This window comes from Rattus norvegicus, chromosome 17 (genome assembly GCF_021556685.1).
Source record: "Rattus norvegicus strain SHRSP/BbbUtx chromosome 17, alternate assembly SHRSP_T2T, whole genome shotgun sequence".
Taxonomy (NCBI): Eukaryota; Metazoa; Chordata; class Mammalia; order Rodentia; family Muridae; genus Rattus; species Rattus norvegicus.
Window position 1 is genome coordinate 51,789,013 of NC_141550.1, and position 27,938 is coordinate 51,816,950.

At 39.4% G+C, this 27,938-nt stretch overlaps 1 protein-coding gene and 2 pseudogenes across 3 annotated transcripts in view; 2 read left to right on the plus strand and 1 right to left on the minus strand.

Moving 5' to 3' along the window:
• Nucleotides 1–27,938, minus strand: part of LOC148000176 (amphiphysin-like) — a 143,308-nt gene that overhangs the window by 88,085 nt on the left and 27,285 nt on the right. For all 3 annotated transcript variants that reach the window (XM_087591859.1, XM_087591858.1, XM_087591860.1), the window contains exons 3-4: nt 11,258–11,312; nt 6,079–6,173 (exon numbers count right to left, since the gene is read on the minus strand). In XM_087591859.1, the coding sequence (XP_087447985.1) occupies nt 6,079–6,173; nt 11,258–11,312 (150 nt within the window). The remainder of the gene's footprint in view (nt 1–6,078; nt 6,174–11,257; nt 11,313–27,938) is intronic.
• Nucleotides 21,430–21,999, plus strand: LOC148000178 (HAUS augmin-like complex subunit 6; annotated as a pseudogene).
• LOC148000179 (HAUS augmin-like complex subunit 6 pseudogene) lies at nt 22,054–24,040 on the plus strand (annotated as a pseudogene).

Here is a 27,938-nt window from a genome sequence, read left to right on the forward strand (position 1 = left end):
CATGCCATCATCGGAGCCCAATTCTCCCACCAAAACAAACATGGAATATCCAAACACACCAGAAAAGCAAGATCTAGTTTCAAAATCATATTTGATCATGATGCTGGAGGACTTCAGGAAAGACCTGAACACACTTAGGGAAGCACAGGAAAACATTAATAAACAAGTAAAAGCCTACAGAGAGGAATCGCAAAAATCCCTGAAAGAATTCCAGGAAAACACAATCAAACAGTTGAAGGAATTAAAAATGGAAATAGAAGCAATCAAGAAAGAACACATGGAAACAACCCTGGATATAGAAAACCAAAAGAAGAGACAAGGAGCTGTAGATACAAGCTTCACCAACAGAATACAAGAGATGGAAGAGAGAATCTCAGGAGCAGAAGATTCCATAGAAATCATTGACTCAACTGTCAAAGATAATGTAAAGCGGAAAAAGCTACTGGTCCAAAACATACAGGAAATCCAGGACTCAATGAGAAGATCAAACCTAAGGATAATAGGTATAGAAGAGAGTGAAGACTCCCAGCTCAAAGGACCAGTAAATATCTTCAACAAAATCATAGAAGAAAACTTCCCTAACCTAAAAAAAGAGATACCCATAGACGTACAGGAAGCCTACAGAACTCCAAATAGATTGGACCAGAAAAGAAACACCTCCCGTCACATAATTGTCAAAACACCAAACGCACAAAATAAAGAAAGAATATTAAAAGCAGTAAGGGAAAAAGGTCAAGTAACATATAAAGGGAGACCTATCAGAATCACACCAGACTTCTCGCCAGAAACTATGAAGGCCAGAAGATCCTGGACTGATGTTATACAGACCCTAAGAGAACACAAATGCCAGCCCAGATTACTGTATCCAGCAAAACTCTCAATTAACATTGATGGAGAAACCAAGATATTCCATGACAAAACCAAATTTACACAATATCTTTCTACAAATCCAGCACTACAAAGGATAATAAATGGTAAAGCCCAACATAAGGAGGCAAGCTATACCCTAGAAGAAGCAAGAAACTAATCGTCTTGGCAACAAAACAAAGAGAATGAAAGCACACAAACATAACCTCACATCAAATATGAATATAACGGGAAGCAATAATCACTATTCCTTAATATCTCTCAATATCAATGGCCTCAACTCCCCAATAAAAAGACATAGATTAACAAACTGGATACGCAACGAGGACCCTGCATTCTGCTGCCTAGAGGAAACACACCTCAGAGACAAAGACAGACACTACCTCAGAGTGAAAGGCTGGAAAACAACTTTCCAAGCAAATGGTCAGAAGAAGCAAGCTGGAGTAGCCATTCTAATATCAAATAAAATCAATTTCCAACTAAAAGTCATCAAAAAAGATAAGGAAGGACACTTCATATTCATCAAAGGAAAAATCCACCAAGATGAACTCTCAATCCTAAATATCTATGCCCCAAATACAAGGGCACCTACATATGTAAAAGAAACCTTACTAAAGCTCAAAACACACATTGCACCTCACACAATAATAGTGGGAGATTTCAACACCCCACTCTCATCAATGGACAGATCATGGAAACAGAAATTAAACAGTGATGTCGACAGACTAAGAGAAGTCATGAGCCAAATGGACTTAACGGATATTTATAGAACATTCTATCCTAAAGCAAAAGGATATACCTTCTTCTCAGCTCCTCATGGTACTTTCTCCAAAATTGACAATATAATTGGTCAAAAAACGGGCCTCAACAGGTACAGAAAGATAGAAATAATCCCATGCGTGCTATCGGACCACCACGGCCTAAAACTGGTCTTCAATAACAATAAGGGAAGAATGCCCACATATACGTGGAAATTGACCAATGCTCTACTCAATGATAACCTGGTCAAGGAAGAAATAAAGAAAGAAATTAAAAACTTTTTAGAATTTAATGAAAATGAAGATACAACATACTCAAACTTATGGGACACAATGAAAGCTGTGCTAAGAGGAAAACTCATAGCGCTGAGTGCCTGCAGAAAGAAACAGGAAAGAGCATATGTCAGCAGCTTGACAGCACACCTAAAAGCTCTAGAACAAAAAGAAGCAAATACACCCAGGAGGAGTAGAAGGCAGGAAATAATCAAACTCAGAGCTGAAATCAACCAAGTAGAAACAAAAAGGACCATAGAAAGAATCAACAGAACCAAAAGTTGGTTCTTTGAGAAAATCAACAAGATAGATAAACCCTTAGCCAGACTAACGAGAGGACACAGAGAGTGTGTCCAAATTAACAAAATCAGAAATGAAAAGGGAGACATAACTACAGATTCGGAGGAAATTCAAAAAATCATCAGATCTTACTATAAAAACCTATATTCAACAAAATTTGAAAATCTTCAGGAAATGGACAATTTCCTAGACAGATACCAGGTATCGAAGTTAAATCAGGAACAGATAAACCAGTTAAACAACCCCATAACTCCTAAGGAAATAGAAGCAGTCATTAAAGGTCTCCCAACCAAAAAGAGCCCAGGTCCAGACGGGTTTAGTGCAGAATTCTATCAAACCTTCATAGAAGACCTCATACCAATATTATCCAAACTATTCCACAAAATTGAAACAGATGGAGCCCTACCGAATTCCTTCTACGAAGCCACAATTACTCTTATACCTAAACCACACAAAGACACAACAAAGAAAGAGAACTTCAGACCAATTTCCCTTATGAATATCGACGCAAAAATACTCAATAAAATTCTGGCAAACCGAATTCAAGAGCACATCAAAACAATCATCCACCATGATCAAGTAGGCTTCATCCCAGGCATGCAGGGATGGTTTAATATACGGAAAACCATCAACGTGATCCATTATATAAACAAACTGAAAGAACAGAACCACATGATCATTTCATTAGATGCTGAGAAAGCATTTGACAAAATTCAACACCCCTTCATGATAAAAGTCCTGGAAAGAATAGGAATTCAAGGCCCATACCTAAACATAGTAAAAGCCATATACAGCAAACCAGTTGCTAACATTAAACTAAATGGAGAGAAACTTGAAGCAATCCCACTAAAATCAGGGACTAGACAAGGCTGCCCACTCTCTCCCTACTTATTCAATATAGTTCTTGAAGTTCTAGCCAGAGCAATCAGACAACAAAAGGAGATCAAAGGGATACAGATCGGAAAAGAAGAGGTCAAAATATCACTATTTGCAGATGACATGATAGTATATTTAAGTGATCCCAAAAGTTCCACCAGAGAACTACTAAAGCTGATAAACAACTTCAGCAAAGTGGCTGGGTATAAAATTAACTCAAATAAATCAGTTGCCTTCCTCTATACAAAAGAGAAACAAGCCGAGAAAGAAATTAGGGAAACGACACCCTTCATAATAGACCCAAATAATATAAAGTACCTCGGTGTGACTTTAACCAAGCAAGTAAAAGATCTGTACAATAAGAACTTCAAGACACTGAGGAAAGAAATTGTAGAAGACCTCAGAAGATGGAAAGATCTCCCATGCTCATGGATTGGCAGGATTAATATGGTAAAAATGGCCATTTTACCAAAAGCAATCTACAGATTCAATGCAATCCCCATCAAAATACCAATCCAATTCTTCAAAGAGTTAGACAGAACAATTTGCAAATTCATCTGGAATAACAAAAAACCCAGGATAGCTAAAGCTATCCTCAACAATAAAAGGACTTCAGGGGGAATCACTATCCCTGAACTCAAGCAGTATTACAGAGCAATAGTGATAAAAACTGCATGGTATTGGTACAGAGACAGACAGATAGACCAATGGAATAGAATTGAAGACCCAGAAATGAACCCACACACCTATGGTCACTTGATTTTTGACAAAGGAGCCAAAACCATCCAATGGAAAAAAGATAGTATTTTCAGCAAATGGTGCTGGTTCAACTGGAGGGCAACATGTAGAAGAATGCAGATCGATCCATCCTTATCACCCTGTACAAAGCTTAAGTCCAAGTGGATCAAGGACCTCCACATCAAACCAGACACACTCAAACTAATAGAAGAAAAACTAGGGAAGCATCTGGAACACATGGGCACTGGAAAAAATTTCCTGAACAAAACACCAATGGCTTATGCTCTAAGATCAAGAATCGACAAATGGGATCTCATAAAACTGCAAAGCTTCTGTAAGGCAAAGGACACTGTGGTTAGGACAAAACGGCAACCAACAGATTGGGAAAAGATCTTTACCAATCCTACAACAGATAGAGGCCTTATTTCCAAAATATACAAAGAACTCAAGAAGTTAGACCGCAGGGAAACAAATAACCCTATTAAAAAATGGGGTTCAGAGCTAAACAAAGAATTCACAGCTGAGGAATGCCGAATGGCTGAGAAACACCTAAAGAAATGTTCAACATCTTTAGTCATAAGGGAAATGCAAATCAAAACAACCCTGAGATTTCACCTCACACCAGTGCGATTGGCTAAGATCAAAAACTCAGGTGACAGCAGATGCTGGCGAGGATGTGGAGAAAGAGGAACACTCCTCCATTGTTGGTGGGATTGCAGACTGGTAAAACCATTCTGGAAATCAGTCTGGAGGTTCCTCAGAAAATTGGACATTGAACTGCCTGATGATCCAGCTATACCTCTCTTGGGCATATACCCAAAAGATGCCTCAACATATAAAAGAGACACGTGCTCCACTATGTTCATCGCAGCCTTATTTATAATAGCCAGAAGCTGGAAAGAACCCAGATGCCCTTCAACAGAGGAATGGATACAGAAAATGTGGTACATCTACACAATGGAATATTACTCAGCTATCAAAAACAACGGCTTTATGAAATTCGTAGGCAAATGGTTGGAACTGGAAAATATCATCCTGAGTGAGCTAACCCAATCACAGAAAGACATACATGGTATGCACTCATTGATAAGTGGCTATTAGCCCAAATGCTTGAATTACCCTAGATCCCTAGAACAAACGAAACTCAAGACGGATGATCAAAATGTGAATGCTTCACTCCTTCTTTAAATGAGGAAAAAGAATACCCTTGGCAGGGAAGGGAGAGGCAAAGATTAAAACAGAGACTGAAGGAACACCCATTCAGAGCCTGCCCCACATGTGGCCCATACATTTACAGCCACCCAATTAGACAAGATGGATGAAGCAAAGAAGTGCAGACCGACAGGAGCCGGATGTAGATCGCTCCTGAGAGACACAGCCAAAATACAGCAAATATAGAGGCGAATGCCAGCATCAAACCACTGAACTGAGAATAGGTCCCCTATTGAAGGAATCAGAGAAAGAACTGGAAGAGCTTGAAGGGGCTCGAGACCCCAAAAGTACAACAATGCCAAGCAACCAGAGCTTCCAGGGACTAAGCCACTACCTAAAGACTATACATGGACTGACCCTGGACTCTGACCCCATAGGTAGCAATGAATATCCTAGTAAGAGCACCAGTGGAAGGGGAAGCCCTGGGTCCTGCTAAGACTGAACCCACAGTGAACTAGTCTATGGGGGGAGGGCGGCAATGGGGGGAGGGTTGGGAGGGGAACACCCATAAGGAAGGGGAGGGGGGAGGGGGATGTTTGCCCGGAAACCGGGAAAGGGAATAACACTCGAAATGTATATAAGAAATACTCAAGTTAATAAAAAAAAAAAAAAGTGTTTCTGTTATAGGGTCTGAAATGTACTCCTTTCTACTAATTGTAGTATTGTTATTTTAGTGTGCTTCAATGTGTAAATAAGAATAAATTAGCATTCTGGAAGAAAAAAAAAAAAAAAAAAAAAAAAAAGAAAATCAAGTTGATAAAACACTCTGCCACATATAACTGGTACAATCTATGTTATGTAACAGACATGAACGAGTCACTGTTATTATGAGGAAAAGCAATCTTTAACCCCAACTTCAAGTGGTTTTAAAATCACCTTCCCTCACACTACAAGTTGGTGATGGCCTAGGCAGTAGAACTCCAGGCTGCTTTTTTAGTATCTCATCTTGATTTGTGATTCATGCCCTGAGGTGGAGAAGTGAAATGTGGACTAAGTAGTAGAAGTCTTCTGGAAGCCACTCAGGGACTCCTAGAAGTTGCCATCCAGCTCTTACCTCACCAACCATCTTTACATCTTCCCGTCCATACCAATCTGGCTCGTAGACTTCATGTAGTGACTCGGTAAGCTTCATTGAGGCCTCCTGCATACCTGGCAACGGAGAAAACCAGTTCCGGTTATATGGAATAGGGAGGCATTGCTGTCTTATGCCCCGCTTTGCTAAGTGACACACAAAGAACTGTGATGGCACACCTACATCGTTCCTGGAGAGACTCCTAACCTTACATTCGTTCTCATGATACACCTTTTTAGTAACTGACACAATGGTAGCAAAACACTGGGTCTCAGAAAACGTCAACAGTGTCATCATCTAAGAACTGCAACAACAGTGTGCTCTAGTTGCCTGTTAAAGGGGACCTAACAAATAGTTAGGACACAAAAATAGTAGGCAACATTGCAAAGTTCTAAAAGCAAAATTAATCTTGGATCAATGTACAGAAATATAGCACTTTTGAAGCAGGTAGAAACAGTATAAATAGGACTTTCATATGTGTCCGCTGAAAGTGGTTTAATGATTTAAATAGTAAAATTGTTGAAAATGGTTACAATTCAAGAGGAACTTTCTTCCTAAGATAAGGAGTAAAATGTATTTATCTCTTAAAACTGTAAATACAGTTTTGGATAAGGCCTTTTAGACAGTTTTGAGTTCATCAGCCTATGGCTCTAAATTTTCTTTGCACATTGGTAGGTGGCAAACATGGTTATTAATAGTCATGGTGTGAAGCTTCTATGAGCAGCTGAGGTATAAAGCACGGCTAGGGCTTTGCTAACACTACCCCCTTTTCCTCCTCCTGACATGGTCAGACCCATCAAAGCATAGAGAATAAGATGCAGATGCTGGGTCTACATGGTGGTGCCTGTAAATGACACTAGAAATATAAGCAAACAATAGGTGGAAGACTCCAGGTGGCCACATTAATGTCTAAGCCTTTATCGCGAAGAAGCTGATATAGGGTAATGCAGTAAAGCAAGGATTGAAATCATTTATAAACTGAAAACAACCACATGATTGATGGGCAGACAGTAAGCAGTTTTGGATTCAGCAAGGAGCTGAACTATAATCCCGATGACAAGGCTCCTGGTATTTTCTTTAATCTCTGCCTGCAACTGAAAAAATTATTATTAGCTAAGAAATAGGCACTAGACAAGTTGGGGGATGCCACTGTCAGTCAAATGACCTTTGTGGTGAAAAACAAAACTGGCCTCAAACAAAATTTACTCAATGATGCTAAAAACACAATATTACAGTCATGTTTCTCTTAGTGACTGTCCAATATATGGCATATACACGGAGAATTTGGAAAAAAACATTTTAACATAGAAATGGGTTCCAAGAAGTTGACCCCATACGTACCAGGTGGATTGAGACTCAAATGATAAAGGGGTGGACTTCCTTGTAAAGTGCACAAAGAGTTTGGGATATTTTACAGCTGGGAAATATTTCCACATGAATGTGCCTCTCAAAGTTTATGTTTTAGAACCTTAATTATCAGTACAGGGAAGTCTTCAAGCAGAGACTGTCAGAATGCCTTCAAGAATGGATTAGTGCTACTATTGAGCAAGCAGGCTCATATCCAAGAGGACAGAGCCTTCTAGAGAATGAGCTCCTCGCTTTTTCTCCTTTGTCCAGGGAATGGTTATGCTGTAGAGTGGCAGAGCTTTCCAGATGTGGGACTTCTCATCTTGAAATTCCCAAACTCCAGATGAGCCAATTAAATTTCTATTCTTTATAAATTACCTAAAAGCACAAAACCAAACTAAAACAAAGTTCTTATTCTGATTACAGAATACAACACAAATATCTAAAGTCCAGTTTCCTTACAAAGTAATTTTTTTCCCTTAGAAGAGAATTCATGCTAAAAGCTACTGCTGGCAGTTAACGTCTAATACATGCTATAAGATTAGTCATTTATAAGCTTGTATATCACCACAGAGTACCATATATAGGAGGAATATTCAGTTTCTATTAGATAGGAGCCTCTTTTAAAAATGTTGGGCTTTCTCCAAGGTATTTAGTAAAATAGATTTCCATTTGACGCCAAGTTCATGAGTTTCCTTTCATCCTCTGAGACTAATGGTAGATATTGCACTCCAATATGAGTGTTCTTTGCTTGCATAGCCTTGAAATAAACATTTCAGTTAAAACTAATCGAGCTTGTACAGAACAAGAAGCAACCACTCCAATAAGCCTGCAGAAATGTTGTCACTGGAGTCACACTACATTGGGTAGCAGTGTGCTACAAGAGGAATAGACCATGTAACAAAACCCCAGGCCCAAGTAAAGAAACCTCCCTTCCTACTGTTGGTCAGGAGTGTTCAGAACTCCCAAAACAATGTCGGCTGCTGCCATTTTCATTGGCTCCCTCCCAGAACTTGAAGGTAAAATTCTATTTCTGAAGACACACCACACACTCCAGACACTGGACTTGAAGGAATCAAGCTGGACTGACCTTGGAGGCTCCTCCCTGAGGATTAACTAGCTCTCACAGTATTATAAAGGCCATTCAAGCAGCCAAGGAAGAAAAACAATCAATAATCCTCCCCAAATATAAAGCCTATAAAGCCCAGTAATGACAAGTGGGATGAGATATCCCCGGGGGAACAATAAGAACACTTTTACCTTAGGGGCTACCAACTGTGATCTAATTGGACTTAAGGCTGCTCAAGGGGAGGGAATTCATGCTTGGGACTATACACGTAGCGAGCTACCAGATGCTGGAGGAGCAATGGACCCTAGTAGATGGAAAACCTAAAACTGCCAAGTTTTTAAATCAATATGGCTTCTAACTATATTCTAAAGACTTATTCTTATACCCACAGCGTCTGATCACTCAGCAAAAGAAGCTTATTTTATGCAGTAGACAGACGCTACTACAGAGATGTGAAGATGGTCAAAATGTAGAGAAGTGGCCACAGAAAAACAAACTCCAAGTGGCACAACTTCTAGACCTGAGGTTCAGTGAATGCCATAGGAGAGAGGGCAGAGAGTCTAAAAGCCAGGGCTAGGGTACTAGTTTTGAGATAGCGTTTGTGAATTCAGACAGTGACTCAATGCTTCTCCCAAAATTGCCTCAGCTTCTACAAGCCTCTGGGACTGATCTCGTCTCTTTGTACTGCTGCTGAAATGGTGCTGTGAGGTTGTGAGCACTGCACTACCATCAATTTGCCAGCATTCTCGATAAAACAGAAACTGGCCTCAAGTGAAATGTCTTCACAAGGCTAATTATGACCTATGTAATGCATGCATGAGCCTTGTGTTTAACTGTGTTTTCCAATCCAAAATGTGTTCCCATGAGCATGACTTATTCTTCTTAACACTGAGAAGAGCAGCCATCTGGGATACCCTGCCTACACCACTGTATGTCTGAAGAACACAGTGTCGTAGGCAGCTCTGAGTAGCACTCTGAGAAGCTCACCAGGCATCTGCTTAAACATTCATCATTCCAGTTTTTCGCCAAAGTAACATCAACACAGAACACCGTGCAACATAACTAACTAATACCATCAAATCAGCAGAAACAAAGGAGGGTCAAGCTCATATGATCGCTTCTCCATCAGAGAGATGTGGCCACCAGAAGTAGGCGGGTGCTGCTTTCATGAGCCACCCAAGTTCCTCACTGAACTACTGCCTCACTTAAGGAGCTTTCTTTCTCTATTATACTAAAGAAAAGAATTATACCAGTCTTTTCCTGGAGAATTCTCTATATTAATGAGATAAAAGAGACCAACTTATACACAATTATACAGAAGGAGAATCCTGTGCCATTGTCTCTTTAACCATTCTTTAGTGAGTCTTGAAGATGGCATTTTCATGTCACAGCCCTCAGAAGTTCTTTGCTACTTTCTGATTTTGCAGTGCTGGGGACTGGACCTAGGAATGGGTAGTCAACTACACAAATGACTGTTCCACCACCAAACTATGTCACCCTAACCCTGTTTACATTTTCATTTCAAGACAATTTCACTAAGTTCATCAGGGTAGCTTTGAACTTATCATCTTCCTGCCTCAGCTTCCCCTGTTTTATTTTTCTCTACCTAATTTTTTTCCTCAAATATTTTGTTCAGAGGAAGAGGGAGAGAGGGAGAGAGAGAAGAAGAGAGGGAGAGGGAGAGGGAGAACAAACAAACCTTTCTCTACTTAGTTTACTTACTAGGTTCTTTATATCTTAGTTCAATTGCATTGAATAAATTGTCAAAGTATGGTAGTTTTAAATACACATTTATATAATCAAATCTCTTGTTCTTGGTTTATATCTTTTGGGGTATCTTGTAAAGACCTAATTCATTCGAAAAACGGGGACTAAATATTTTGTGTTTTAATCTGATTTTGAAAAATTTTGCATGTAAATATTTAACTGGTTATTTGAATTAGGCAGTAGTGAAATGTAAAATGGGGCCTTCAATGTTTGGAGAATTTCCATAACACTCCTTATAGATACTTCATCCTGCTGCCACACGTCTTGAGATCTGAGGTCTAATCCGCGGAGTACCACATCTGCTGATGCCCTTGGCTCTGACTCAGAGAAGGCCTGGTGATCAATGGAGAGCAGCTTCACTGAGCACAGCCCACCACCCATTCCTCTCTTCCCCCTTCCACTAGCCTCTGAGTTTGCGTGACAAAGATTAGAAACCATTGCAGAGGTCTAGCTATTTCCATCTGGGAAACAATCTAGCACATTGGCAGGACTTTATAAATAATGTGTGTGGGGGGGGGCGTTTTGTTGTTGTTGTTTTGGTTTTGTTCTTGCAAGTCACAGGCTGTGTTCCCTGCCCAACTGCAACCAGCTTGTGCTACAACTTCTTTCTCCCCATATTGAGAGATCTTAAGTGGGTCTGTGAGTATTGTACTCTTGGGACCTAACTCCCCAGGCAGCAGCTTTGCTTTAGTAAATCTCTAACACACTAGGTCTAAGGAGCCTTCCTAGAAATCTCTGCCATGTGGGTGGTATTTATTCTTAGTTTGCAACAGAAGGGCAGATGTATATTTGTCCATGTGTATTCTGATTATCATTTCAATGGAAATTGGAGGTGGGCGGAATAAAACACCTGTGTTCAAGTACCCTACTTGCCAGAAACCCAAGTGGCTTCCTCATTAACACTCATTCCTGTCTCCTACAAATTCTAAGAACAGCTTCACTTGGAAGCAGGTTATAAACAACACACATTCACATTACCTTTGATTGCCGCTAAATATCCTCGCAGTTCTCGCTGAAGTCTGGTACCCTCTGCCTGAAAAACATACAAATACAGATATACTAAACATCCTGTCTATGTTTTGCATACAAATATCTAAGAAGCAATAAGATTCGGTTATCATTTCCAGAACCTTATTATTGCAAAAAATATAAATATGCAAGCACAATCTGAACAAGATAATATGCCCATCTATCTTGGTACTTATAAAGGTGCTAGTCAGAAGAAGAAAGAAAAATAAGATTTTGCTAAGATTAGAAAATGGGGTCCAGCAGGCAAACTCCTGTGTATTTACAGTCACTGCTTTTTAAATTTAGATGCCAGGAAATAATGACACAGATTTCATCCCCTGTGTTTACCATGCTGCCGGCTGTTGTGGGTCTGTCTGGCAGCCTGCTGGAAGGTAAATGCTGAAGCACAATGCTCTGCACAAAGCTTAGTCTTCTGATAATGCTGCAAACGTGCAAAAAGAAACTGTTCCACCTTTGTTTAATGGGAACAATGTGGCACTCATATTTGCTTAACAAAGTAATCCAATGATTATAAGTCATCCTCCAACACAAAGCCTAAAGTATCTAAGCAAACTATATCATACACAAATGGCATTTGGTCCTAAACAGCCATTCAAAACACTCAGAGATATGTAAGAACTCTGAAATATCATAAAAACACAAAGATTATTTTTAATCTTTGTGACCAATACAAAGAAACTCTGACAAGAATAATTTACCTGAAGGGTATGTTGGATTCAAGGTGCATCCTACAGAGCAGCAATGGAGCACAGAGTCACATTGTGTCTGAGAAAGCTATGTACGGAGCACAGAGGGAAAGTGTATACTTGAATTAAGCTCAGACTAGTTTTGCTACTTTGTATACTGCTAACATCAGATAAGGGTTGAAGGTTATTGTATTTACTTGAACACACATTTCAATCAGAGTAGTTCCATTCAGGATGGGAGAAGGAAATCATCAAGTTTTAAATAAGTGGCTGTCCTCTTAGTGTATTGAAATGGTGTAAAATAAACATTCTAGGGTTCTCTTGACTTAATGAGCCATTTAGAACCACAGTGAAGAAAAACTGTAAAAAGCTAGGGAATGACAGGTGAAATTCTAAAGCGAGAGAGTACAGTAGCAAAGCTTTCCACAGAGACGCTAAAGATAGGGGATTCCATGTATGAAGTAAGGTGGAGAGTGAAGAGCCTCCAGAAATGCCACAGCCTTCAGGACTGCTAAGGCAATATCTCAGGAAAAGGACTTTTCCCACTCAAATCTAAATCTGAAGACAGTAGGTCATCCCCTGCCTGATCACCCTTTCACTTTCTACAGAGGCCATATCTCATAATCAACCCTGGTGCAAAAGCACTTCATGGAAAACTCCATCAGCAATCCCAAATTTTAATTTGTGCATTGCATTGAGTCATGCCCTGATCTCTCCCTTACAGGAACATAAACCCTATGTTTGATGAAGGTGTCCATGTTGTATATGCTTCAGATGCTTTGTTCACTATCCTTGTGTTTAAGAAAATGTTACCTTAAAACGGGCCCTGAGAGTGGGAGCACTCGTTGTGGTGGTTTAGATATATCAGAGTGAAAAAGTGAGAGTTCTGAACATAAAAAAGAAGAGTAGTTTGGTGAAGTCACATGACCTTAGGAAATATGAAAAGTGATTGTTGTTAATCTTCTACCATGTCTCATCTATACACATGTAGATTATAGGTGTGTACTATAGGAAAAACAATATACACAGGTTTGATATAATTTGTGACTTCAGAAAAGTTGATCTGTATTCTTCTCAGAAAAGAAAGTATTGTATATGAAAGATGTAAAATATATATTTGGATGATTATATTATTGCCAATCTTTCCTAATTATTTTAATAGGAGTAAGACTTCCAGTTTAAAACATCAGACTTGGCTATAGTGCTTCTCTTAGGCCATGAATGTGAGTAGAAGTGCCATGAAGCAGTAAGACGGGAGCCATCAAACATCCCTGAATGTCTTTTCTGTGCTCTGAGATCCACAGTGTAGGACATCAGGCAGGGGTGGGAGAGCTGCTTGCCTGCACTGGATCCCAGAGAGAGAAGAAATGCAATACAGCTACTCTTTGCATTTCCAAAAGTTAGAACCATTTCTGTAGAAAGTCATGGTGATAGTGCGACCTCAGCAGAATACAGTCAAACTGCCCAATTGAATGAGTCACAGAGAGCACAGACCACTGACAAGTAGAGAAGGCAGAGATACAATAACAAAAGATCCCGTGGAGCTGTTAAGCAGAAAAGCATTGCTGGGATTCACAGAAATCCAGCAACCAAAAGCAACTGGAAATGTTAAAGCAGATGCTTAGAAGATAATGGACGCTTTGACAACGGAAAAGGATGGTTTGTCCTTACAGAGAAGCCAGGTTACCCATCCCTAATTCCAGAGATTAGATTTAGAGAATCAGATCTAAATTCAGACAGTCTTGGAAAGATTTAGACTCCAAATGACCTGACGCTAAAGTCTCGAACCAGCAAAGTAGAGAATCTGGGTCATTGTCAGTGGCTTCTCAGGAATACATCCAGAAGAAAACCATGCTTGCAGTCCTTAGGCCAGACCCTCACACATAGATACCTTTGGTTTTTAGAGCATGGCTGTGCTCTTCCTGGTCCTTTGCAACAGTTCAGGGTCACAAAGATAAGAGAATCCTCCCTTTAGACTAAGATGCTTTGCCCTCAGCATCTCATGCAAATAATATGCAGAGTCAGCTTGCATGGCCATAAGTTACCAAGATGGTTCAGTGCACATGAAATAGCATAAGTACCACAGCAGGAGAGATCATTCACTTCACAAATATACATAGAACAAAGTGTGCCAAATATAGTCCACAATAAGCCACTGTCTTTCCTTTGAAAACAAGAAAGAAATTAAATTATTCATGCTCAACTCCATACACTGGATTCATCTTGCCAACAAGAAATGATTATTTTTTTAATGAAGTGAGATTCTAAGAAGAAATTGTTTTTTAATGTAACAGTGAGGAAAAGTTCAGGCTGTACAATACTAGCTTAAATAGATGAGTTCAATTTAAGCAGAAAATGGAGCTTTAAATTACTTTCTTCTTTCCCAATTATTAAAATGTTTAATTTCCCCCACAAGGGCATGTAAATCTTTCAGTAACAACTCCATTGAGCTCCATATAAAATTCTACCTAATTCCACAATATAAAGGCTTTGCAGGAAAATTGTTCACCTCCAGCATATGATAGGGCAGCTTCTTTTGCATGTCGATATTTCTCTCCATCATTGTGGGTGAACATAGATGATTGTAATATATTCTTACTATATGTTTGTATGCTCCCTTCCTATTCATCTGTACCATGTGCCAGGATTCCTGTCACAGGTTATGTGTGTGGTCTAGCAGAATTGTCCGATGTTTCTAAGGCTTGCTTGTTGCTGGCTTATAACAGAAGAGCAGAGAGGCTCAGCCCCTTTCCTGTGGTCCTTTTCTGCTCTGTAATGATCTGGTCAATGGCTTTCCTTTCCCTCTCTCTGTGTCTGCACTCCCCTTCTCCACACAGGATTTCCTGTGACACAGCAGCACCTACCCTCTGGAAAATACTTTCCCTTTATTTGTTTCCAATGCACTGTGCTTTCTGGTGTATGTTTCCCTCATTCATTTCTAATGATTTCTCCAGTTTCTCCAATGTTACTGGTGCATCTCCACAGAACCCAGACCTCAATACAGTTCTCCTCAATTTAGGTTGAAAAATGCTTCTCCTGCTATTCAGATTTCACTGACTCTGAAGCCAGTCTGAATTCCTCTTAGGACCTTTATTGAACTCAATCATAAATTTTGTATTCTATGTGTATAGAAAATATATTTAACTCCTCATACCTGTGGTACTACATGTCTTTACTTTTCCTAACTAGTTTTTGTTTGTTTTTTTTGTTTTTGTTTTTCGTTTGTTTTTTGTTTGGTTTTTTTTTTTTTTTTTGCAATTTTCAACGAATGGTATTACACACTATTATTTTACCTTTTGATCACAGTTTCTTCAGGGATCATGGAAACAGGGGAGCAAAGAAAGCTATCATTATAATTAAATCATATAAAATTCTTTTTCAAACAAGACCCAAGGAGGATTTGCTACCTACAAAGGCCCTTATCCTACCAAACACTATATTATTGCAGGAAAGTTCCGATGTTGGTCAGAAGTTCTTTTCTTCTTTCAATTGAATCCTCTATCAATTTGTCAGTAGCTGCCTGCTATTTCTCAAGCCAAGCTGGTTCCCCACTTTACCACACATAGAACCTAAGGGACTTGGGATTCTTTTTCTTCAACATTAAAACTCTTTCACACTTTTCCAACACAGGGAAGAAGGAGGCACTCCCTCAGGTTGCCTTCTCTTCAGATTTCCTGGAAAACATGTGACGATTTCATAATAGAGGTTGCAAAAATTAGCAGGCACATACAAAGTTCATATGGATTAGAAGATCTCTGCCTTGCTGAGACTTATGATATCTTGCTTCTTTCTCCTGTGTGCAGCTTTCATCAACACACTCCCTAAGGATCAGTTTGAAGTTAGAAATCAAATTAAGAGAGAAACACTGCACATTAGCAATAAGTATTTCAAAGATCTTTATTAGTACAAAGAAGTCACATTTCATGTTTAGTTTAATGTTTTCAAGTTACTGTTCAACATGCTAGTTTAGAAGAACAAAAGCTCATTGATAATTTGCATTAATAATCTGTCAAGAAGTGCAGCATTGTGCGCAGTGAGTGGTACCCAGACAACCCAGAATTCAAAACCGTTGCATCTGTAAGGGTCTTCAGAACCAGGAAGCACTGTCTATGAAGTCATCATCTATAAACCACCTAACAAGCAGTGGTATCTGTACTGAAACATTAAAAGACATTGTCTATGAAGTACCAAACAAGCATGAATAAATGACACTGAAGAGAAACGCCATGATATACTCTGGCAGTGACAGGTGGGCTTTCTATGAAGTGACAAAGAGGAGCTGCAATACATTTTGATAGACTTCTAGGTCTTTGGCTTCAGAGCCAGGTATCCATTAAGGTGTAATAAGTAGCACATTGAAGAATCAAAAATACCCAAGAACTTAATCATAGTAAATACTCCAGGAGTCAACAAAGAACAATTTTATTAGCTTCATTTTTTCTCAGTTAGTTCTTTCAAAAATAAATAAGCCATATTTTAGGTATTGAGTTAATAAGATTATGAACAAAATGCATAGAGTTAATGATATTGTAGGACACTAGTTAGTGCTAGATGATTTTAACAACTACTTTTACACACAACATTGTGCATTGGGCATGACACCCATGGGCAGGGGATGTGAGTCTTTATCCCTCACTAACATTAGAAAACTGGACATAAGAGAAAGAGAGAAAGAGGGGGAGAAGGAGGAGAAGGACAAAGAGGAGGAGGAGGAGGAGGGGGAGGAAGAGGAGGACAAAGAGAAGAAGAGGAAGGAGGAGGAGGACAAAGAGAAGAAGAAAAATGAGAAGAGGAGGAGGAGGAGAAAACAATATATGACAAATGTTATTAGTGAAGTTATGCAAGACAGGAAATTACCTTAAGGTTTCAGGGACTTGATATCTGTTTAAAATACAGTAGCATAGAATTAATGTCTGAAATGTGGTAATGTAATAACTGATTTCTCTATTCAGGTACCTTTTGCTACAAAAGTAGGAACATCTTTTTCTAAGTAGAACCTCTGCAAGAACAAGGCAATGTTCAACTCGGGGACAAAGATCGTGAGGATCCAAGATGAGAAGCCAGACAAATATGAGTCACGAATCCCTCAGGCACTGCTTGAACTAGAGAGGAACTCAGATCTCAAGGCACATAGCTATGGGAGCTTAACCTCACCTTGGCCGTGGAAACTGCAGTTGGTGGTGATTTGGAAGTTCTCATAATTTTTGTACATGGTTGTCAACAAAAAACTCATTCCAGAAAGTCCAAATCCAGTCATCGTGAATTGGAAAAAAGTTCAGTGGGAAACATGTAGTCTTCTGTGCACAAAGGATTCTGCCCAAGCCAACTCAGAAACAGACATAAACAAACAAACAAAACAAAACAACTTCACTGTGGTGCTTGATGCCTTCCCAAAATTGTGGGCAAGCAGATTCATGTAAAATTAGAGGGCAGAAAGTTATAAATATTCATTTAGACAGAGTACCTAACACACCATGGAGAGCAAGGTTGAAACTATTTGTGATGTGTACAAGGTGATATGTATACCACACATATAAAAATTTAGATGTCATTAAGTCATCTCTCTAATTAAGAATCTGCATGCACACAGCCCACACTCCAGTTACAGCTTGACTTGACAGTTATTCTGACACATCCAGGAACACAGGGTAATAGAATCACAGAATCACAGGGTCACAGGAAGGGCAGGGTTCAGACAGAGTCAGGGAGGCCAAATAACACCAGGGATAACCAGATGGTGAGAGACAAACACAAGAACATAAGCAACAGAAGTCAATTGGATTGGCAATATCAGAACCCAGTTCTCCCATCACAGCAAGTCCTGGATACTCCAATACACCTATAAAGCAAGATTCAGATGTAAATTCTCATTTCACAAAGATGATAGAGGACTTTAAAAAGGACACAAAAAAATCCCTTAAAGAAATACAGGAGAACAAAAGTAAATAAGTAGAAGCCCTTAAAGAGAAAACACATAAATCACTTTAAAAAATACAGGAGAATACAATCAAACAGGTGGAGGAATTGAACAAAACCATCCAATTTCTATATGTTTCTATATGGAAATAGAAACATTAAAGAAAACACAAAGGGGAGAGCCCTGGAGATGAAAATCCTAGGAAATGGAACAGGAGTCACAGAAGCAAGCATTACCGCTAGAACATAAGAGAGAGATGGAAGAAAGAATCCCAGTGGTAGAAGTCATTGCATCAACACAACAGTCAAGGAAAGTACAACGCTCCTCTCCCAAAAAGTGTAAGAAATCCAGGACACAGTGAGAAGACCAAACCTGAGAATAATAGGTATAGAAGGGAGTGAAGATTCCCAAACCAAAGGGGCCAGCAAACATCTCCAACAGAATTACAGAAGAAAACATCCTTAACCCAAAGAAAGAAATGCCCATACATATATAAAAAGCTGACAAAACATGGAACACATGGGACCAGAAAAGAAATTCCTCTCATCACATAATAATTAAAACACCAAATGCACAGAACAAAGAAAGAATATTGAAACCAGTAAGAGAAAAAGGTCAAGTATCATATAAAGGCAGACATCAGAATTATACCAGACTTCTCACCAGAAACTCTAAAAGCCAGAAGATCCTGGGCAGATATCACACAGAACCTCAAAGAACAAAAATGTGAGCCCAGCCTTTTCACCCAGCAAAACTCACAATTACCATAGATGGAGAAACCAAGCTATTCCAAGACAAAACTAAATTTAAACAATATCTTTAAAATAACCCATCCCTGCAGAGGATAATTGAAGGAAAAGTACAATACAAGGTGGGAAACTACACACAAGAAAGGCAAGAAGCCAATCTTCTCACAACAAACCCAAAAGAAGAGAAACACACAAACATAATTCCATCTCTAACAACAAAAATAACAGGAGCAGACAATCATTGGACTGTAATATCTCTCAACATCAATGGGCTACATTCCCCCAATAAAAAGACATAGGCTAACAGAATGGATAGGTAAACAGGATCCAGTATTTTTCTGCATACAGGAAACACACCTCAGTGACAAAGACAAACAGCACCTCAGAGTAAAAGGCTGCAAAAGCTATTCCAAGCAAATGGTCCCAAGAAACAAGCTGGAGTAACCATTCTAATATCCAACAAAATAGACTTTCACCCAAAAGTTATCAAAAAAGATGGGGAAAGACACTGCATACTTATCAAAGGGAAAATCCAACAGGATGAACTCTCAGTTCTGAACATCTATGCCCCAATTGCCAGGGCATCCACATTTGTAAAAGAAATGTTACTGAAGCTCAAAGGAAATAGAAGCAGTCATTAGAATTTCACCCAATAATAGTAGGAGATTCAACATCACACTTTCACCAATGAACATATCATGGAAAAAGAAATTAAGAGACACAAAGAAACTAAAAAGAAGTTATGAACCAAATGGATTTAACTGATATCTACAAGACATTTCACCCTAAAACAAAAGGATATACGTTCATCTCAGCATCTCATTGTACATTCTTAAAAATTGACCATATACCCTGACACAAAACAAACATCAACCGATACAAGAACATTGAATTAATCCCATGTATCCAACTGAACCACTACGGACTAAGGTTGGTCTTCAATAGCAACAAAAACAACAGAAAGCTAAACCCATGGAAGTTAAACAACTATCTTATATAACTTAGTCAGGGGAGAAAAAAAAAAAAACAAAGAAATAAAAAACATTTTATGATGCGATGAAAATGAAGGCACAACATACCCAAAATTGTTGAACACAGTGAAAGCAGTGTTAAGAGGAAAACTAATAGCCCTGAGTGCTTCCATAAAGAAATTGGAGATATCATACAGCTTAACAGCTCATCAGAAAGCTCTAGAACAACAAGAAGCAAATACACCCAAGAGGAGTAGATGGCAGGAAATAATCAAACTCAGCACTGAAATCAACCAAGTAGAAACAAAAAGAACTATACAAAGAATCAACAAATTTAGGAGTTGTTTCTTTGAGAAAAACCAACAAGATACATAAGCAGACTAACCAGAGGGCACAGAGACAGTATCCAAAATAACAAAATCAGAAACAACTGAGAAAATTAAAAAAATATTCAGATCCTATTACAAAAGTCTATACTCAACAAAACTGGAAAACCTGGATGAAATGGACAATTTTCTAAACAGATACCAGGTACCAAAGTTAAATCAGGATCAAATAAACCATCTAAACAGCTCCATAACCCCAAAGGAAATAGAAGCAGTCATTAGAAGTCTCCCAACCAAAAAAAGCCCAGGGTCAGATGGTTTTAGTGCAGAATTCTATCAGACCTTCAAAGAAGAAATAGTTCCAATACTTCTCAAACTATTGTATAAAATAGAAACAGAAGGAAAACTACCCAATTATTTCTATGAAGCCACAGTTACACTGATATCTAATCCATAAAAAGACCCTCAAAAAAGAGAACTACATATCAATTTCACCTAAAAATATCAATGTAAAAATACTCAATAAATCGCTGCAGTCACTGCCCTGGTTTTCTGGGCGCGTTCGGCCTTTTGTGGTGTGATGGCTCTTGGAGAGGAGGCAGCAGGCGGCTGCAGCAGAGGGGTTGCCGTCACCTCGGGATGCCTGTAGGAGGAGGGGTCCAAGGGTCCTCACGGTTTCGGTGCCTTCGTTTTCCTCCGTCAGAGTCGCCGTGCCTTTGGAAAGCATGAGCTCCGCCCGGGACTCCGCTTTCAAGAAGCAGCATCTCTGGATGTACCTGCAGGCGCTGGATTTGGATCCGAGTTCCGGCGTCAGGGTCGGCGGGAAGATGGTATCCTACGCGCACCTTAGAGAGTAAGGAGACCCAGGCGGTGGCGCGGTCCCCGGTGGAGGCAAAACTCAGAGGCCGCCAGCCCAAGGCGGGGGACTGACTGTTCGTCACCAGTGTAGGGAGGAGTGCCCTGCAGTTGAGACAAAACGGCGGGCCCTCTTAACCCTCCCTGCTTTTGTGGTCTGTAGTTGGTGGGAGGCGTCGGGGAACTGTATATGCAAACGTCTTATAAGCAGTTGACTGTGGGTTTAAACTTGGAATCCGAACTAAAGCATGTTACAGCTGGCCAAAACAATGAATGAAAAATCAAAAGCCGATAACCTTTCTTTTGCCACTTAAATTATTATGGTTGTGATCACAAAATGAAGTACCTTGTTTATACTCATGTACTTTAGACCCGAACTTCCGATTTCAAGCACCTTTTTCTCCTTATAATTTAATTAAAAGAGTGATTCCATTATTATATCATCCCCATCATTATTATCATCATCACTTATTATTTTGGTATTTTGAGACAAAAAAAAAAACAAAAAAACAAAAACAAAACCCAAACACCCTCTCTCTGTGTAGCCCTGGGTGTCCTGGAACTCACTCTATAGTCTCCGCCTGCCTCTGCGTTCGGAGTTCTGGGATTAAAGGGACATGTTTGACAAACTGAACCGTGATGCCTTTCATATAGTTTCCTATTTTTTGTTTAAAACACTGGATGAGTCTCTTGCCAAAGAAGTTTTCAGAGATTGCTGGCCTCCATTTGACCAAAAACTTGACATGGAATTCCGGAAACATTGCTGTGAATGGTTAAAAGAGATTTCTGCTGAATGTGGGAGTAGTTTTCCTCAGGTTGTTGGCTCATTGCTTATGTCTCCCGGTGGTCCTAAGTTTATTCATCTGATGTATCATTTTGCAAGATATGCTGCAATCAAATATATTAAAACAAACTCTAACAATTCTCTACATTTTGCAGAAACATTTAATGCAAAGCCACAAGATATGCACAAGTGCCTTGCCAGATGCCATGTAGCACGCAACAGATTTTTACAGGTTTTGCAAAGAGAACATTATGTTACCCAAAAATACCAGGATAATGCGCATCTGATTGTTAAGCAAGTATGAAACGCAAGATCAGAATGCATGGGTCTACAAAACCAAATTAAAAGACTGGGACCCTGTGATGAAAAGAGTAATATACAAGAGAAGATTCAAAAGGCATAAAATAAAAGAGAACGTCACTGCAATAAGACATTCTACTGTTGAAAAGGAAGAAAAATGGCATACGAAGTGGAAAGGCTTTCTTGGTGTGTCTCCTTTCAGTCTAATTAAAGGCGGGCCTTCAGCTGTGGATCTTTTGCCTCCCATGTCTCCCCTTTCGTTTGATCCTGTGTCAGAGGAAGTATATGCAAAGAGTGTACTTTTTAAGTATCCTGCGTCACTTCCAGATTTACATAAAGAAGTTAAACAAGAAAATGGTAGCAGAAGAGAAGTGGATACCCCAGGAAATGTGTGTGATGGCGCTGACAGTGTGCTTCGTCCTCAGATACAAACAGTTTCACACTACTTGAGAAGGATCCAAATATGAGGACTCCCAAAGAGAAAAACGTGCCTTATAAGAAAATAGCAGGTTCTGAATTGGAAGTCTCTCCTTTATCAGATACTGCAAAGAATGCACAGAGTAGTGTATCCGGAGGGTCTCTGCTGGAGAAAAAGAGTGATCCATTCCAGAGAGAGCAAGATCAGCTGGTGGACGAGTAGCTGATATTAGAAGCTCATGGAGAAAAGCTGTCGAAACTGAAGTTAACAGAAGTTCAGATGGGATTCTAGTGGATGCCAAAGCTGGAGACGTGTCGTCAGAGTCTTCATCTACACTGCATAATCAGAGGGAATTTAGCATGGCTATTTTTTCCCCAGATTTTGATGGGTCTTATTTGCCTGAAGAGAAAGCTGTTCCAGATCAGCTTACCAGTGTACCTCAGAAACATCTGGTAACCAGTCAGATCAGTGAACCCCCAACAGAAGATGAGTCAGACTTGATAAATAAGAAAATGATTTGTAAGCAAGATTTAGAATGTGCAGCCACCAGGCTTTCAGAAACTAGACAAATGGAGGCATTCTCCCCTGCTGTGGGCAGTGGAATAGATGTGATGGGTAGAAGTAAAGAGGACTGTGTTCGACTGTTGGACTACTCACAAGCTTCTTGCAGTGAACCTTCCACGCATAAGACTTTGCTATGGGATTCTTTCCAGAGGTTGAGTGGCATTGGCATATTACATGAGACTCTTCCAGAAGAAGTTGGTCACCTAAGTCTTAATAGTTCTACAAATTCAGAGACCACTTTTCACCTGGAACCAAAGACTTATGTAGACAGTGATGCTTTTCCAGATGGTGTGGGGAAAAGACAAGCTATTCCAGAATTAGATTCCAATTTACAGTCTCTTCTTAGTAGTTATGAGGCTCTGAAGAAATCTCTTAACAAAATCAGGAAAGAATCTCGCCTGTCTAACCTTGAACAACACAAAATAGAATTGAGTCCTGTAGCCAAGCAAGTAGATGATACATGCACTGTTTTGGACACTCAAGATTTGTTTGTTGACTGTACAAAGCTGTCTTCCCACGTGTCCTTTGATGAAAGAACATAGACTGTATCACCTCTATCTAAAGCTTTTCTGGTGGAGCAAAAATTGAGGACCACATTACCATGTAGGCTTGGGGAATTTCTGCCTAATTTAAAAGAAGAAGAAATCTCAAGTAAGAGCCTTGAAGCAAGAGACTCTCTGATTTGACAAGATAAAGCATTTTCCAGTTGATTTAGCTGATGCACTTACTCTGAAGCCTTGTCACTTAACTGCAGCTGAGATCCACACATTGGAAGTGTAATTCTCTTTCTAGCATCAGAGAAGTTCTGAATATACTTTGGCTTCTTATAATGTGTTTAGGTCTTTCTCTCTCTCTCTTTTTCTTGCTAAATATTATGAGTTTGAAATGTGAAGTATTTAAGAACAGCAAATGTCAAATTTTAGAAAACCATTTTGATTCCTAGAATAATCTTATAAGTAAATTACAAATATAGTTATGTTAAAAATATTAGTCATGGGGTTGGGGATTTAGCTCAGTGGTAGAGTGCTTGCCTAGCAAGCGCAAGGCCCTGGGTTCGGTCCCCAGCTCCGGAAAAAAAAAGAAAAAAGAAGAAAAAAAAATATCAGTCATTAACATAAGGATGGGTGCATAATCTAATAGCCACTAAATAGCCATATCCCTCTCATTTAAGAGAAATAAACCATTTTACTGGATCTTGATGGATATTCTGGTAATAACACAAAATGAATGAGGTGTAGTACCCTTGGATGTGTAATCAAAGCAACATACTGTAACGTTTGTAAAATTGTAAACAGACTTAATGAATTCTAAGTATATTGGTCCTGCAGAATGAAGTTGATGGGATAAAATGCATGTATGTGATAGGTGAAGATGAAATGGAGTGAATTGAGGAGATGGGGAAAGGTAGAAGATGGCCAGATGTTTAAAGAACAGTCAGACTCTGTTTTGTGTATGTTAGACTGAGAATTTAATTCTATTTATATTTAACAAGAATATCAATGAGAAATTTGCAAAAAAAAAATCAATAAAATTCTCTAAACTGAATCCAAGATATATTAAAATGATAATCCACCATGAACAAGTAGGCTTCACTCTAGGAAGGCACGGATGGCTCAATGTACGGAAATCTATCAATGTAATCCTCTATATAAACAAACTCAGAGCAGGGGGAAAAACATATATGATCATCTCAACTAGATGCTGAAAAAGCCTTTGACAAAATACAACACTTATTCATGTTGAAAGTATTTGAAAAATCAGGAATTCAAAGTTCATACCTAAATATAATAAAAGCAATATACTGTAAACCAATTGCCAACATCACACTAAATGGAGAGAAACTCAAAGCAATCCCATTAAAATCAGGAAGAAGACAACAAGGTTATTCATATTTCCAGGCAGAACAATTAGACAACAAAAGGAGATCAAAGGAATACAAATTGGGAAGGAGGAAGTCAAGATAACACTATCTGCAGATATGATACTATATGTAAATGACCCCAAAAATTCTACCAGAGTGCTCCTACAGCTCACAAACACCTTCAGCAAAGTGGCTGGATATAAAATTAACTCTAACAAACCAGTAGCCTTCCTCTACACAAAAGATAATAGGACTGAGAAAGAAATTGGGGAAACAACACCCTTCACAAGAGTCACAAATAACATAAAATATCTTGGTGTGACTCTAACCAAGCAAGTGAAAAATCTGTATGACAAGAACTTCAAATCCCTGAAGAAAGAAATCAATGAAGAATTTAGAATCTGGAAAGACCTCCTATGCTCATGGACTGGCAAGATTAATATAGTTAAAATGGACATCTTGCCAAAAGCGATCTGTAGATTCACTGCAATCTCCATCAAAATTCCAACTCAACTTGTCATAGAGTTATAAAGAGCAATTCTCAAATTCATTTGGATTAACAAAAAACTCAGGATGGTGAAATTATTCTCAACAATAAAAGACCTTCTGGGGGATTCATCATACCTGATCTCAAGCAATACAGCAATAGTAATAAATAGTGATTAAAAATTGCATGGTACAGCAACAGACAAGTGGATCAATGGAACAGACATGAAAATCCCCAGAAATAAAACCACATACATATGGTCACTTGATCTTTGACAAAAAAGCTAAAAATATCCAGTGGGAAAAAAGACAGCATTTTCAACAAATGATGCTGGCTCAACTGGCAGTAAGCATGTAGAAGAATGCAAATCAATCCATTCCTATCTCCTTGTACAAAGCTCAAATCCACATGGATCAAGGACTGTCACATAAAACAACACACGCAGAATTGAATGGAAGAGAAAGTGAAGAAGAGCCTCGAGTACCTGAGCACAGAGAAAATTTTCCTGAATAGACACCAATGGCCTATTCTCTAAGATCAACAATCGAAAAATGGGAACATATAAAATTGAAAACTTCCGTAAGGCAAGCAAGCAAACAAAAAAACACTGTCAAAAAAGACAAAAAGGCAACCCAAGATTGAGAAAAGATTTTTACTAACCCTACATACAATAGAGGGCTAATATCTAAAGTACACAAAGAACTCAAGAAATTAGACTCAAGAGAACCAAACAACCCTATTACAAATGGGGTAAAGAGCTAAACAGACAATTCTCAACTGAGGAATCTCAAATGGCTGAGAAGCATGTAAGGACATGTTCAGAATCCTTAGTCATCAGGGAAATGCAAATCAAAACAAACCTGAGATTCCACCTCACACCAATCAGAATGGCTAAGATCAAAAAATGCAGATGACAGCAGATGCTGGTGAGGATATGGAGAAGGAGGAACACTCTTCCATTGCTTGTAGGACAGCAAGCTGGTACAACTACTCTAGAAATCAGTCTGGAGTTTCCTCAGAAAATTGGACATAGTACTAAGTGAGGTCCCAGCCATACCACTCCTAGACATGTAACCCAAAGATGCTCCAACAGGTAACAAGGACACATGTACCACTATGTTACTAGCAGCCTTATTTATAATAGCCAGAAGCTGGAAAGAACCCACATGCTCCTCAACAGAGGAATGGAGACAGAAAATATGGTACATTTAAACAATGGAGTGCTACTCACCTATCAAAAAACAATGATTTCATGAAATTCTAAGACAAATGGATGGAACTAGAAAATATCATCGTAACTGAGGTAACCCAATCACAAAGGAACCCACATGGTATGTACTCACTGACAAGTGGATATTAGGAAAAAAGCTGGGAATATCCATGATAAAAGTTACAGACCTTGCAAGTCAAGAAAAAGGAAGATCAAAGATCAAGGGTGCCTCAGTCCTACTTTGAGGAGGAAACAAAATAGTCACAGGAGGTTGAGAATTGGAAGGAATAAAGGTGGGGGAGAGGAAAAAAGTGTGCAGGGTTAGGTGTGCGAAGAGATGGGAAAGACGTACAGAGGGTCAGGAAATTGAACAGAGATGTGAAGCAATGGTGGATGAAAAATGGGGTTTGTCACCAGAAATTTCCAGAAGTCAGAGAAGCAAGAGGCTCTGAGGACCCAACAGGGATGATATTAGTTGAAATACCCAACAAAGGGAATCTGTAAAGACCAAATCTAGAGGTTAGGCATGCCCCCGGTTGAGGGATGGTGCCCCTACCACCTTCACAAAATTTCAACCCAGAATTGTTCCTGTCTAATGGAAATGCAGGGAAAAGGGATGGAGCAGACACTGAGGGAGGGGCCGTCCAGGGACTACACCTCCTGGGATTCTATCTGTGTGCAACCACCAAACCCAGACATTTGCTGATGCCGGGAAGTGCTCATTGACAGGAATCTGATGTAGATGTCTCCTGAGAGACTCTGTTAGAGCCTCAAAGATGCAGATGTAGATGGTTGCAGCCAAACAGTGGACTAAGCACAGAAACCCCAATGGAGGAGTTGGGGGAAGGACTGAAAGAGTTGAAGTTTGCAAACCAATGGGAGGAACTACAATATCAACCAACCAGACCTCCCAGAGCTCCCAGAGAACCACCAACCAAAGAATACACACGGAGGGACCCGTGGCTCCAGCTGTATATGTAGCAGAGGATGGCCTTGTCTGGCATCAATGGGAGGGGAAGCCCTGGGACCTGTGAAGGCTTGATGCTCTAGAGTAGGGGAATGATAGGGTAGTGGGGCAGGAGTGAGTGGGTGGGTTGGGGAGGACCCTCATGAAGGCAGGAGGGAGGAGTGGGGACTTTTTGGGGTATGGTGGGGTAACCAGGAGGAGGAGAGCATTTGAAATGTAAATAAACAAAATAACCCCATAAAATAATAATCTGCAAACTCATAATTAGAAAAGGGCCTTTCTTTGATGCCCACAGTAATATCAGATACACAACACCTCAGAAGACAAAACTTACAATGTGATTTCAGAAAATTAAACTCCATCATCTCATGCAGTATGAGTCTACAGGAATTCCAATCATTAACCTTAGAATTTTTGGCCTTTTCTGACATTTCTCTTCTGAAAATGGTCAAAGTCATAAATCGAATTGAAAACGAGCTATGATTTATAAGAAAGAGTTCAGGAAAGTAAACTCAATAATAAAAGCAAGTTAATA